The 14,719-nt window shown below is 39.0% G+C and overlaps 1 protein-coding gene and 1 pseudogene across 4 annotated transcripts in view; both read left to right on the forward strand.

Annotated features, from left to right (window-relative positions):
* The window catches only part of TTC23L (tetratricopeptide repeat domain 23 like), a 58,572-nt gene that overhangs the window by 24,535 nt on the left and 19,318 nt on the right, over window positions 1–14,719 (forward strand). For all 4 annotated transcript variants that reach the window (XM_025923760.2, XM_086676814.1, XM_086676820.1 and 1 more), the window contains exons 7-9: window positions 1,114–1,291; window positions 3,226–3,334; window positions 14,424–14,551. In XM_025923760.2, the coding sequence (XP_025779545.2) occupies window positions 1,114–1,291; window positions 3,226–3,334; window positions 14,424–14,551 (415 nt within the window). The remainder of the gene's footprint in view (window positions 1–1,113; window positions 1,292–3,225; window positions 3,335–14,423; window positions 14,552–14,719) is intronic.
* On the forward strand, window positions 12,115–12,567 carry LOC112861093 (large ribosomal subunit protein eL33 pseudogene; annotated as a pseudogene).

Below are 14,719 nucleotides of genomic sequence, written 5' to 3' on the forward strand. Positions count from 1 at the left end.
TTTATTTGGAAGGAAATGTAGACTCCTGGAATTTGACCATAAAGCTAATAACTGAGGGGGGCACCTGGGTGGCTCAGTCAGTTAAGTGTCCAACTTCAGCTCAGGTCATGATCTCGCAGTCTGTGAGTTCGAGCCCCACGTCAGGCTCTGTGCTATCAGCTCAGAGCCTGGAGCCTTCTTCAGATTTTGTGTCTCCCTGTCTCTCTGTTCCTCCCCCATTCACTCTCTGTCTCTGTCTCTCTTTCTCAAAAATAAATAAACATTAAAAAAAATTTTTTTAAAGCTAATAACTGTGAGAACCAGCTTTGAACTACCATGTTATTTGCCTGTGTCTTGCTGTCTCTAGAGGAATAAACTTTAATGAAGTGCTTTTTTATTCTCATTTTTAAAATTATATTTTGTTTTGGAAGATTTGAAAATATAGATATGAAGAAGAAAATAAGAGTTAGTTTTAATTTCGCAACCCAAACATAACTGCTATGGATATTTTAGAGATAAAGATTGATCAATCGATAGATAGATATGTCAGGGTCAACTTTAAGTAGTCCTATCACTTTTTAAAATTTGCCACACTTTTAATTTCTCCTCATATTATTTAGTCTAAAACGGAAGCATGGTTTTTAAAGCCTGAAGTATTTTATTATATGATGTGCCATAATTTATTGAACCACTGTCTTTTGGAAGGAATATTTACATTGTTTTCTCTATCCTCATTTTTAACTGAGGAGGAATAAACTAAATCAAACAAGACAAAGCAATGGCTTTGTATTGGTCTGAAAGAGAGGGAGTCAGAATAAAATTTTATTCTGATTCTAGAAAGTCTGTGTTTACGGGTAAATTACCCATCTTGTGAACTGCTGGAAGCCATTTTATGCTTTTTTATAAAATTAGACTATAGCATGCTGTATTAATGGGAGTGAATATCAGTCAGTGGAATCTGGTGGGTAAAATGCAGGTTAATGGGAGTTTGTTTATAGCAAGACTGGATTTTAGTCAACCACTCAGATAATTGGCCTCTAAAGGCCAAATCGTTTCATTCTTAGAATCAGTTCCTTTTGTGTCTGCAAAGTAAGGGGCCTCTCTGACTTTGCATCTTTGTCCCTCTTCTTATAGAGCCTCCTTGGCTGTCCACAGATTGAACCTTGCTCTGGCATACTTTGAAAAGGCAATTGGCAATGTTATCGCTGCTAAGGGTGATAGGACATCAGATCTGGTCAGTCTGTACGAGGAGATCGCGCAGATCGAGCAGCTGAGGAGGAACCATGATCAGGCCATCCAGTACTTGCAGCAGGTTGGTGAGTTGGCTGGAGCACCAGCCTACTGGCCTTCTTTGGCCCCATGCCCCGTTCCCAGGACCAGGGAAGCTTGGGCTTCTCAGAAGAACTAGGGGGTGGGGTGGATTTCCCGCCAGATCCACACAAGAGCCCTTCCTCAACCTTAAACAACATGGGCAGAGAATCCGGACTCAGGATGAGTGTATCTGCTGTTTGACCTGATCGGGGACCAAATTTCCCCTCCCAGGCTTCCCCTCATCTCTGTGGATGCTGGGAAGAGGTAAGCAAGTGAGTCTGCTCCAGGGAAAAAAGCCGTAGGGGCAACGAAACTTAAGGCTTTAGCAAACACAAAGGGCTTTTTTAAAATGAAAAGAAAAATCATGATATTTTGGTTTGATGCTGTCATTTGTCCTCTAGGCTAGCCCAGCTGGTTGTATCAACAAGTCTAAATTTAAACCGACAAAAGAGTATTTCACTTGGAGGTAACTAATTTGACAAATGCCCAGGGGAAAACAAAACAAAATAGGAAGGAATGTTGAGTCATTATAATGAAAACAGTGTGGGGCTTTTTGATGCATCCTGTACTTGAAACTTCCCTTGAAACTTATTAAATTCGCCTTTTCTCTCCTCAAATAAGAACCTGTTTGTGGCTTCTGGTACCTCCGGAAGCCAAAAGTGGATTAGATTTCCTGTATCATAGAAACCATGCAATGCAATTCAATGGTATATGTGAAAACAGTCTGATACTGTAGAAAAGGCACTGCAGGTAATCACACCGTGGAGAAATGTTAGGGGATGTTGGTCTGAAGGCAGGGAGTCCACTGTTTACAGAGCAAGCCATCAGGTTCTTGTGTCCAAGACTGTGCAAGCGGCGGTCAGATCAGGATTGCCAAAACAAGATATAGTCAGTGTTTCCCAACAGCAACACAAATAGTTAACATTTATGGACTGCTTTTACTATGTGCACTTGAGAATATACTCATTTAATCCATGCAATACGCCTATGAAGTGGAGGCATTATTATGATTTGATCTCATTTTAAGGATGAGGAAACGGAAGCTTAAAGAGTTATAGCTAATTCAGCTGAAGTTGTGTCGCTAACAAGTAGGAGAGCAGGGATTTGAACTTAGAGAATTTGAGTCCTCAGAGCCCGCACACATACCAGCTCTGAACTCTACCTTAGCTCCATAGTGTTGTCTGAAATCTCTGGGGCTCCTTGAGATACCTCACAGTGTCTGACCCGTGTGAACTATGAGGCACGGGGGAAGGGGGCTTTTTTCTTTCTGGTGGGTGTGGGCCAGGGGTTTGTCTCTTCTTTCTCCATCCACTTTAGTACGAATGATAATAGTAATAAAATCTCCATTTCTGTCATGCTTAGGACATTCCAGGTGGTATCCTAAACACTTTACACATATTAATTCATTTAATCTTTACAGCAACTGCTTGTAACAGTCATTTTTGTCATTCCGGTTTTATATTTGAAGAAGTTTGTGACTTGCCTGAGTCATCAGTGGCTGAGCTGGGATAGGAACCCAGGCAGTATGGTTTTAGGGTCCATACTTAACTCTCCTGAACTTCCTTTGATAACGAACCTTTGAGAAGCTTAGCTAAAGTTGTGATTTTAGTTTTGCTATGACACCTAATAAGACATCATAGTGGCTAATATTTATTAAGAACTTACCATGTGATGGTATTATGTATGCTTTGCATGTACCATCTCATTAATATTTTCCAAACCACAACTGATGGAAACTATATATTTCTTTTACACGTGAAGGTGAAGTTACTTGCTCAAGACTCACAGGAAATAGCTGGGATTCAAACTCACCTCTCTTATAACTCCATGATTAGATATCCACAGCTCTCAACTAGCAATTTCACGAGAGCTATTAGAAAATCCTCTGAAATACTGTCATTTGGGTACTCTTGATAATGACTTTCTCTATTCCAGGCCTATTCTATCTGTGTATCTTTGTTCACTGACGTCAGCCCCCAAACTGCAGAGGCAAGTGCGCTACTAGCCAAGGCTCATGCCCTGTCTGGAGAGGCCCAACACAGGGGTAAGTAGAAGAGGTAGCTTGCAGTTATCACCATTTCCCATGGTGGGGGGAAGCACACTGGCAATGGTCTATCTAGCGATGGGAACAGGTTATAATTAGCTATTCATGACTGTGATGGAAAAATTAGACTGGAAGCCATTTTGTACAAAAGCATTTACACATGAATTTAGGCACAATAATATCTCCACAGATTAGTTGGAACATCAAAACCAATAAAACCATCTGGTTTCTATTTCCTTTATTCTCTTAGAATCTCAGCAGAACTCACCTGCATAAAGAGTAGAGATCATACACACTATGAATGTGAGCTGTGAGGTATTGGTTGATGAGGAAATCCAGTGATAAAAGACAAAAACATTGGCTCCTTCTTTCTTCCTCCTCCATTCTCAACCTCCTTGACTCTTTTCCTCTGGCTGTCAAGAGAGAACGCTTGTAGCAGCTAGAATTTTTATGACTATATTCAAAAGTGAGGTATTAGGGCTTCTGGAAGAAAGCCAGGTGATGAATTCATCAACAGTAGTCCTTTCTCAGACAAGGTCATCCTTTGGAAAGTGAGTAGCTTCAGGAGAGACACAAAAGAACGGATGAGAAAGGACTGTGTGCCGTGCTCAGCTGACTGGGTCAGATTAACGGACACTAATGGATTCAATGGCCCATCCAGAGGAATTTGAGATTTGTGAAAAATATGATTTAAACATTTTAAAATGTTGATTATCTCTGCTCATAAAAGGAATCCATTTAGGTGTACATTATTTTTCAGTCTTTTATGAAAAAGAGAGAGGAAGAGTGAGAGAGAGAGGGAACGAATCACAGGGAAAGTTTTGCATCCTACTTTTCTCCACTCTTCTATTTTCCCAAGTCATTAAATAATTTTGTTCAGTTTTCAGAAGTTATTTTCATATTTTGATTACTGTTTCCTTTAGCATGAATGTTCATTGAAGACTTCCTGATTCTGTGTTTCCTAGCTAATCATCTTCTTTAAAAAGTTTTCTTGTGTATACTCAGAGTATTTGTACTCCATCTATACATATGATTTTTTGAAAATAGTCTTCATGGTTATAACACATTTAATGTATTTGTGAATACGTAAAAATTTTGTTCAAGCGAGAAACTTCTATGCTTCTGGGTTGGGAGGTTCTAAGGCCACCTTATTCTTTTCTTGTATACTAATTTTTACCTGTAAAGATTTGGATCTTCACCTATCATTCACTAAATTCCAGATGGATCACATCTGACTGATCACAACTGAAAATATGAATTATCCCGAAGGAAATACAGCACTACAATCAAAACTCCTAAAATTAATAATTTAAGGAAATAAGAACTTTCTGAGCACACAAAGATAAACTAGAAGAGATTGATAGATTTAATTATAAAAAGATCTAGGGGCGCCTGGGTGGCGCAGTCGGTTAAGCGTCCGACTTCAACCAGGTCACGATCTCACGGTCCGTGAGTTCGAGCCCCGCGTCGGGCTCTGGGCTGATGGCTCAGAGCCTGGAGCCTGTTTCCGATTCTGTGTCTCCCTCTCTCTCTGCCCCTCGCCCGTTCATGCTCTGTCTCTCTCTGTCCCAAAAATAAATAAACGTTGAAAAAAAAATTTTTTTAATAAAAAAAAAAAAGATCTAAAACCTGTGTCTGTCACAAAGTACTATAAATAAAATAAAAAACAGTGTAATCCAAGATGAACAGATAATTTGAATAAGCTCTTAATTATTAAAAAAAAAAAGAATTTGTGAGAAAGATACATCAACATCCAGATGATTCCACTGGATAATTCTACCTAATAAAGTATTAACACTCATCCTGCATAATCTTCTCCAGAAAATTGAAGAGGAGGGAAAATTTCCCAACTCATTTTATGAGGCTTGCATTACCCTGACACCAAATCTGGGTAAAGACCTTACAAGAAAAAAAAACAAAACAAAACTACAGAACAATACCTTTCATACACATAAACCCAAAAAATTCTCAAGAAAATACATAGCAATGTATAAAAAAGAATAATACACCATGACCAAGGGAAGCTTTTTTCTTGAGAGTGTCAGCCTGGTTCAGTGTTTAAACCTGAATGAATGTTCTCTACCATATTAACAATCCAAAGATGAAAAGTATGTAATCTTATCAACTGATGCAGAAGAAGCATGTGAAAAAATTCTGCATCCATTCACAGTGGAAGGGGAACTTTCTCAATCTGATAAAAGACATGTACAGAAAACCCATAGCTAACATCATGCTTCATGGTGAAAGACTGCTTTGCTCTTAAGATCAGGAATAAGGCAAGGATGTTCATTCTCACTAAGCTTATTCAACATAGTACTGGCAGTCCTAGCTAGTGCAGTAGGCAAGAAAAAGACATACAGCCTAAAAGAAATAAAATGGTCCTCATTTGCAGCAATGCAGCTGTTTCTGCTGAAAATTCCAAGAAATCTGCAAAACTCTTAGAACTAGTGAGTTTAAGCTTAGCAAGATCACAGGATATAAAGTCAACCACAAAACCCAGTCATATTTCTATATATTAGCAATTCACAACTGGAAACTGAAATGTTTAGAAATATTACTTACAATAGCCCCTCCTCCCAAATGAAACACTTAGGTATAAATCTAACAAAACATGTACAGTATCTGTATGCTAAAAACTACAAACTCTGATCAAAGAAATCAGAGATGATCTAAATAAATGGAGACATAATGTATTCGTAGATTGGAAGATGTCTAGTAAAGCTGTCACTTCTATAGAAATTGATGTATGGATTTAACACAAATTATCAATCCAAGATCCCAGCAGGAATTTTTGTAAATATAGACAAGCTGATTCAAAAATTTATACAGAAATGCAAAGAAGTTAGAATAGCTGAAACAGTTTTGAAAACTAATAAAATTGGAGGAATCATACTACCTGATTTAAGATTTATTATAAAAGCAACAGTGGGGCGCCTGGGTGGCTCAGTCAGTTAAGCGTCTGACTTCAGCTCCGGTCATGATCTCACGGTCCGTGAGTTCAAGCCCTGCATCGGGCTGTGTGCTGACCGCTCAGAGCCTGGAGCTTGTTTCGGATTCTGTGTCTCCCTTTCTCTCTGACCCTCCCCCGTTCATGCTCTGTCTCTCTCTGTCTCAAAAATAAATAAATGTTAAAAAAAATTTTTTTTTAATAAATAGATAAATAAATAAATAAATAAATAAATAAATAAATAAAAGCAACAGTAATCAAGAGAGTTTCGTATTGGTGAAGGGACAGAGATCAGAGTCACTGGAACACAAAAGAGAGTCCAGAAATAGACCTGTGTAAATATGACCAATTAATTTTTGACAAAGGTGCTAAGGCAATTCAATGTGGAAAGAATAGTCTTTTCAACAAATGGTATTGGAACAATTGGAACAATGGTATTCACATGCCAGAAGAAAAAAGAGAAAAAACTCACTTTCATAACATACACAGTCATTCAACATAGATCATTGTCCTACACGTAGGAGCTAAAATTTGCATTTACTTTACAATAGAAAAATAGGGAGAAAAATAATACCAAACATTACATAAAGAAAACAAATGGCCAATAATCACAAAAAAAGTTCAATCATAGTAATAATGAATCAATATAAAACAGCAAGGATACCAAGTTTCCATCAGAATGTCAACATTTAAAAGAAATGATAACATTTAGGATTGATGAGAGCAATTTGACACAAAATCTCTGAAAGATAATTTGGCAAAATGTTACACATCTTAAAACTATACATACCTTTAAAATCAGTTTTCACCTATCCTATGTAAAAAAATTTTAAATATGGAAATATCTAGTATTTGCCAGATTGTGGAAAAACAGTTCTGCTCACTCATAGATGGAAGGAGTGGTAAAAAATTTGGAAAATAACTTGATAAGACCTAGTAAAACCAAAAGGAAACATGTGGAAGGATGTTTACTGTGGCACTCAGTCTGTAATCGTAAAAAAATTGGAAACAACCTAAATGTTTATCAACTAGTAAATGGAATATTTGATATATTAATTGCATGGAATTCTGTAGTCTGTAAAAGGGTTAGACTTTATAATTAAAAAGAAAGTTAAAAACAATATTAAGGAAAAAAATACCTTGCATTTTTAGGACATAAAAATACTATTGTTTATAGTCACACACACACATATGTATATATACATGAAAAATGAACTGCAAAGTAACTAAGACCGCATCAAAATGTACATCAAAATGTAAACAGGTAGAGACTTCTGGCTATGCCTTTGTGAAGAGATCTGTGAATCAACACACACATACACACATAAAATTAAGATGTTCCAAAAATAACCATTTGAGGACACTGGCAATAAATAAGCAGACAACAAATTGGAAAGCATTCTTGCAAAACTGCTAGAGCTTTGGGTAAAGAGAGTCTTCTTGTCTTTGTGCCTGAGGCTGCTCCCATCCACCCACAGCACCAGCTCAGACAGTGAGAATACAGCCATTTGATCAGCAGGGGCTCACCAAGAGAACAGCAACTTTGTGGCAGAGGCTTTGGACTCCATTTGGAGCAAGGGGCAACCCCCCCCCCCCCCACACACACACAATGATTCATCAGATAAAAGTGGCAAACTCAGAAGAAATGCAAGGAGGGAACGCCTTCATACTTGGTAGCCTAAAATTGCTGTCCTGGTTTGTAGGCATTAGAAGCCGGTCAGAAATCTTAGCAGGAAGAACCTGGAAATGAGAGCCAAGAAAAGGCCAGAGAAGCTCTCCCAACATCCCTTGCCAACTGGGAAACTATTTACATGTGTAGGGGAGATATGACAAATAACAACCAAAGAAGACTTGAAATGTGGCAGAGCTTTGAATGCACACCCTGATCTACATACAGATCAATCAACAGAGGATAGAAGTCATACATCGTAAAGGTTTTTGAGAACAACCTCTTTTCAAGTCAGTCACTTGGGTCAGCACTAAGCTATGCAGACACAGGGGTAACCCCAGGAATCCAGACCAAATTTTTAAAGGATAATCATTAGGGGCACCTGGGTGGCTCAGTCAATTGAGCATCTGACTTCAGCTCAGGTCATGATCTCACAGTTCGTGAGTTCGAGCCCCGCATCAGGCTCGATGCTGTTAGCCTGTCAGCGCAGAGCCTGCTTCAGATCTTCTGTCCCCCACTCTTTCTCTCCCGCTGGCATGCTCTCATAAAATAAATAAAACATTTACAAAAAAAAATAAGCATTAAACACAAAGATTTTAGATTTCTAAGTCTGGCATATGGGGGCTTGGAGGTGGTCACTCCATCCTGACAACAAGTAAAAAGCTGAACAAACTGGAAAATCAACAGCTCTTCTTAGATCTGTCAGGGAAGTGAGGTCACAGGGCAAACTGATGCCCCTGAAATTGGAGAGAAAAAATAAATACAAAGAATCACAATTTGCCTGAGCAGATACCTGTCTCTACAGGAACAGGTACTGGGTAGGAATACCTGAACTATAACTGATAAATTTCTGGAAGCTCAGTGTGGATAAGACTGAGAGTTAAAAATTCCAAGTACCCAGTGACAGGGGCGGAGGGGTGGGGGTGGGGGGGGGGTGGTCTCCACACTCTTGTGAGATTTACCTCCAGGAGCTTGACCAGGTTCTCAAAGTGAATATTGGAGAAAAATGCCCCCTTGCTGCCAGGAGAGAGAGGGGGAAAAATAGCCAGTTAAAATATTCCAGAGCTGGGGCCCCTGGATGGCTCAGTTGGTGAAATCAGTGGCTGACTTTGGCTCAGATCATTCTCATGATCTCACAGTTCAGTTTGTGGGTTTGAGCCCCTCATCTGGCTCTGTGCTGACAGTGCAGAGCCTGCTTGGGATTCTCCCTCTTTCCCTCTCTCTCTGCCTCTCCCCCGCTCACACTTTCTTTCTCAAAATAAATAAACTTAAAAGAAAAAATCCTTTATTTTTTTATTTTTTTTTTTTAATTTTTTTTTCAACGTTTTTATTTATTTTTGGGACAGAGAGAGACAGAGCATGAATGGGGGAGGGGCAGAGAGAGAGGGAGACACAGAATCGGAAACAGGCTCCAGGCTCTGAGCCATCAGCCCAGAGCCCGACGCGGGGCTCGAACTCACGGACCGCGAGATCGTGACCTGGCTGAAGTCGGACGCTTAACCGACTGCACCACCCAGGCGCCCCAGAAAAAATCCTTTAAAAAATATGCCAGAGCTTGCTACTAAACAAGGCCTGTCCTCAAGAGAAATTATTTTACCAGAGCCTAAACTATTGTTGTTGTTGTTGTTGTTGTTGTTGCTGCTGTTTCAGAACCTAACCAACCCAGAGGGAAGGAAATACCCAACTTTAGCCCACTCTCGCTATCCCTTCCCCCCTAAGGGAGAAAGGGGCTGAGAAGCACTTGCGAAGTTCACAGTCCAGGGGCACAGGCTCACTAAAAGACCGAGACCCAACCTAGGATGATAGAATGCCTTCCCCTCAAAGCCCACATCTTCCCACCATGTAGCTAGTGGCCTATTTAGAGAATTTTCTTTTACCCAGTACATCATGTCCACCTATCAAGAAAACTTCAAGGCTTAGTAAAAAGCAAAAACAAAAAACAAAACAAAATAAAAACAAACAAACCCACACAGTTTCAAGAAACACAGCAAGCATCAGAACCAGACTGAGATATAGTAGGGATATTCGAATGATCAGGCTGGGAATCTAAAACCATTATGTGATGTCCAAAGACAGGAGGTAGACTTCCTAGCTCAGGAGGAGCGAGAGAGAATTCACCCTTCCTCTACCTTTATTATTATTGTTTTTATCCTGTGAATCCTGGCTATTGGAGAAACAGCACCATATATTGGACGCTGATTCAGAGTATACACAGCCTTTGGGAGAACTCAAGTCTTGCAAAGTATTGCCCCCTAGCTGGCACTGTAACTGTCTTCAAAAGACTATACCACCATTCTATCAAGCTGGCTGCTTCAGTATGGTGGGGAACATGGTAAGACCAGTGAATTTTTTGAGCATGGGTCCATTACAGCCCTTCTTTTGCTGTGAAGTGAGTTCCTTGATCCAAAGCAATGTTGTGTGGAATACCATGATGATGGATGAGGCATTCTAAGTTTATGGATGGTAGTTTTGGTAAAATCATTGCATGCAGGGAAGGCAAATTTATATCCAGAGTAGAAATATATTCCAGTTAAGGACAAAATGCTGCCCTTTCCATGAAGAAAATGGTTCGGGGTAATCAACTTGCTACCAGGAAGCTGGCTAATCACCGTACATAATGGTGCCATATTAGAGGCTCAGTGCTGCTATCGCTGAAGATTGGGCACTCAGCCATGGCTTTGGCAAGTAAACGTCCTTATTCTTGGGCTCATTCCTGGTTAATCAAGGTTTTCCAGAGAAATATAACCAACAGGAGTGAGGGGACCCCTGGTATAATATGTCTCAGAATCCAAAGGCCCAAGAACCAGGAGTTCCAATGTTTGAGGGCAGAAGATGGATTTCCAGCCCAAGAAAAGAGTGAGAGAAAATTCATCCTTTCTTTGCATTTTGTGTGTGTGTGTGTGTGTGTGTGTGTGCGCGTGTGTGTATGTGAACTTGGTGAGGACAGATCTTCTTTGCTCAGTATACTGATTCAGTTGTATATCTCTTCCAGAAACACCTTCACAGAGACACCCAGAAATTGTTTCATCAGTTATCGGGACATCCCTTAGCCCAGTCTAGTTGACACTGAAAATTAACCATCCCAAATGCCATATGTGGGCAAGTTATATGAAAATCTCTGTACTTTCCACTCAGTTTTTCTGAGAATGTAAAGCTGCCTTAAAGAATAAAGTCTATTTTAAAGAAATCAAACACCTAAGCAAAGACATTAGCATTCAGACACCATAGAGGAGACAGATTCTGCCATTTGAGTCTAGGCAATTCACTAAAACAAAACAAGCAGGGGCACTTGGGTGACTCAGTCGGTTAAGTATCTTGACTCTTGATCTCAGCTTAGGTCTTGATCTTAGGGTTGTGAGTTCAAGCCCCACATTGGGCTCCATGCTGGGTGTGGAGCCTACTTTAAAAAAAGAAAAAGAATAAAACAAAATAAAAACCCACAAAACTATATCAGTCTGTTGTTGCTACTATATAATATCTAAAATGTACAGTTTTGGGGTGCCTGGGTGGCTCAGTCGAACATCCAACTTTGGCTCAGGTCATGACCTACCTCATGGTTTGTAAATTTGAGTCCCGTGTCAGGCTCTGTGCTGTCAGCTCAGAGCCTGGAGTCTGCTTCAGATTCTGTGTCTCCCTCTTTCTTCTCCCTTGACTCAATCTCTCTCTCTCTCAAAAATAAACATTAAAAATTTTTAAATAAATAAAATAAAATGTGCAGTTTTGGGGGTGACTCAACTCAGTCAGTTGCGTGTCCAACCTTGGCTCAGGTCATGATCTAGCACTTCATGGGTTTGAGCCCCATGTTGGGCTCTGTGCTGACAGCTTGGAGCGTGGAGCCTCCTTCAGATTCTATGTCTCCCTCCCTCTCTGCTCCTGCCCCATTCACACTCTGTCTCTCTCTCTCTCTCAAAAATAAATTAATAAAAACATAAAAAAGTAAAATGTACAGTTTTCAACAAAAGAAACATACAAAGAAACAACCCATAGCTTATACTCAGAAAAAGAGACGTCAATAGAAATTGACTCTAAGTGGGTTAGATATTGGGTTTAGAAGACTTCAAAGCAGCTATCATAAATATGTTCAAAGAATTAAAGGAAACTGTTAAAAGAATTAAAATACAATGAAAATTACCTAGCAAATAGGAACTATTAATAGAGAAATCTAAAGTATTTAAGAGTTCGCTTTTCTCCTGCCATCTTGGAACCTATGGAGGCCTGCTGGAAACAGGACTCCTAAAATGACAAATATGTCTGGAAGGCTGTGGTCCAAAGCCATTTTTGCTGGCTATAAGTGGAGTTTCTGGAACCAGAGGGAGCATACAGCTCTTCCTAAAATTGAAGGTGTTTCTGCTTGAGATGAAACTGAATTCTATCTAGGCAAGAGATGTGCTTATGTGTACAGAGCAAAGAACAACACAGTGACCCCTCGTGGCAAACTGAACAAAACCAGAGTGATCTGGGGGAAAAGTAACTTGTTTTCATGGAAACAGTGGCATGGTCCAAGCCAAATTCTGAATCAACGTTCCTGCTAAAGCCATTGGCCACAGAATCTGTGTGATGCTGTACCCCTCAAGGATTTAAACTAACTTAAAAGTAAATGAATAAAGGTGTAGATTTGTTCTCTTGTAAAAAATAAATAAGTAAGAAAAAAAAAACAACCAAATGGAAATTCTAGAGTATATTACACTGTATGTTACAGTGTATATTCTACTGTATATTACAGTAATTGAATGAAAGAGTCATTAAATGGTCTCCACATCAGATTTGAGATGGTGGAGAACAGAATAAGATAACTCAAAGACATATCACTAGAAATTGTCCAATCCAAACAGCAGACAAAAAAGGCATTAAAGAAAAACGAACAAAGCATAAGAGATCTGTGGAACAACAACTGGTGTACCAACATATATGTACTAGGAGCACCAGAAGAGGAGGAGACAGAATGAGGAGCAAAGTATCTAAAGACATAATGGCCCCAAACTTCCCACGCATGATGAAAATGTATCTACAGATCCAAAATTCTCAATGCCAAGTAAGATAAACACAAAGAGAACCACAACTAGACCTACAGTCAGATTTCTGAATGACAAAAAGAAAATCTTGAAAGCAACCGCGGAAAAATAGCTCCATACAGGGAAACAATATGATTGATGACTGCTTTTTCATCAGAATAAGGGAGGCTAGAAGGTAGTGGAAAAACATATTCAAAGTGTTGCAATACAATTCAGCTAAGAATTGTATATCCAGGAAAACCTCCCTTTGAAAATGAAGGTGAGATAGGCATTCCCTGATAAACAGGATTGTTGGTAGCAGTCTTGACCTAAAATAAATACTAAAGGAAACCCTTAGGCTGAAAGAAAATGACAGCATACAGTAACACAAATCCACAGAAAAGAATGAAGAGAATTGGAACTGATATGTGGATAGGTATAATAGACTATACACACAAATGCAAATAGTCATCACCTTGGGAATGAGTAAACAAAATGTAGTGTATATCCACATGATGGAAAAGTACTCGGCAGAAGGAGGAACGAAGTACTAATTCGTGCAGGAACATAGATGAACCTCAAAGACAGCATGATGCATGAATGAATCACAAAAGACTACATGTGTTGTATGAATACACTTATATGAAATTTCTAGAAGAGGCAAAAACATAAAGATAGAATGAAGATCAGTGACTGTCTGAGACGGGATGAGAGCAGGCATTGACTGCAACCAGCCATGAAGAAAATATTTTGGGGGTGATGGATATGTTCTAAAACTGGATTTCAATCATGATTATATAATTATAAGTTTACTAAAAGTTCATCAGACTGGGTAATTACAGTGGTTGAAGGTGTGGTATGCCAATTATACCTTAATACAGTGGTAAAAAATGTTAATGGTGCCTGCTTCTGAGTAGTGTGTGTGGAGATAATTTTCATTTTTTTTTTTTTGCTTCTATTGCATTTTCTAGACTGATTCCATAAACATCTATTATGTTTGGAATAAAAGACAACATTAAAAGTAAACTTTTAAGCGATAACAACTACATTTAAAGTACTTTTGAAACAAAAACTCTCTAACACACATAGGCACACACACACATACACACACACACACACACACACACCCCTAACAGGAATCCCAGTAAATAATACTCTCTATCAGAGTTTAATTTAGTTAAATATATAGTCTTTCATTACAGTTGGGAGTTTAATATGGTGACCATTTTGGGTCTTGGGATAAGGCTGTTCAGACGTAGCTTTCTTTTCCTACAGAAAAATCCATGCATTTAATCAAGAGAATAAAATTACATCAGTTGATGCCATCAAATTATATCTCAGACTTTCTGAGGGTCCTTATGAGACCTGGAATGAGAACAGGCATGGACTTGAAGTATGAAAAGCTGGTATTAGATACTTGGAAAGGCTAGCAGCTTGCCTTAATTAGTGTTTCCCCTTTTTTTTTTTTTTTTTTTTTTGCAGACGCTGTGGAGATATATTTTATAAAAAGTATCAGTGCATATCAAGCAACATTGGGCCCAACGGATTATGAAACACTGACAACCATTGAAGAATTTTGCAAATGGCTTGTCCAAAATGGAGAAAAACAGGTAAATATGAACAGGCAAATCAACTAGAGGCAGTGTGATCTTGGACAAGATCCTTAGCTTTTACTAGTGTCCATTCCTTCATCTATAATATGAGTATAATAATAGTTCCTCTCTCATAGAGTAGCCATGAAGATTAAATAATTATTTATGAGTTAACTGTTATTATTA

This window comes from Puma concolor, chromosome A1, assembly GCF_028749965.1.
Source record: "Puma concolor isolate L17-30 chromosome A1, mPumCon1.1.hap2, whole genome shotgun sequence".
NCBI classification, from domain to species: Eukaryota; Metazoa; Chordata; class Mammalia; order Carnivora; family Felidae; genus Puma; species Puma concolor.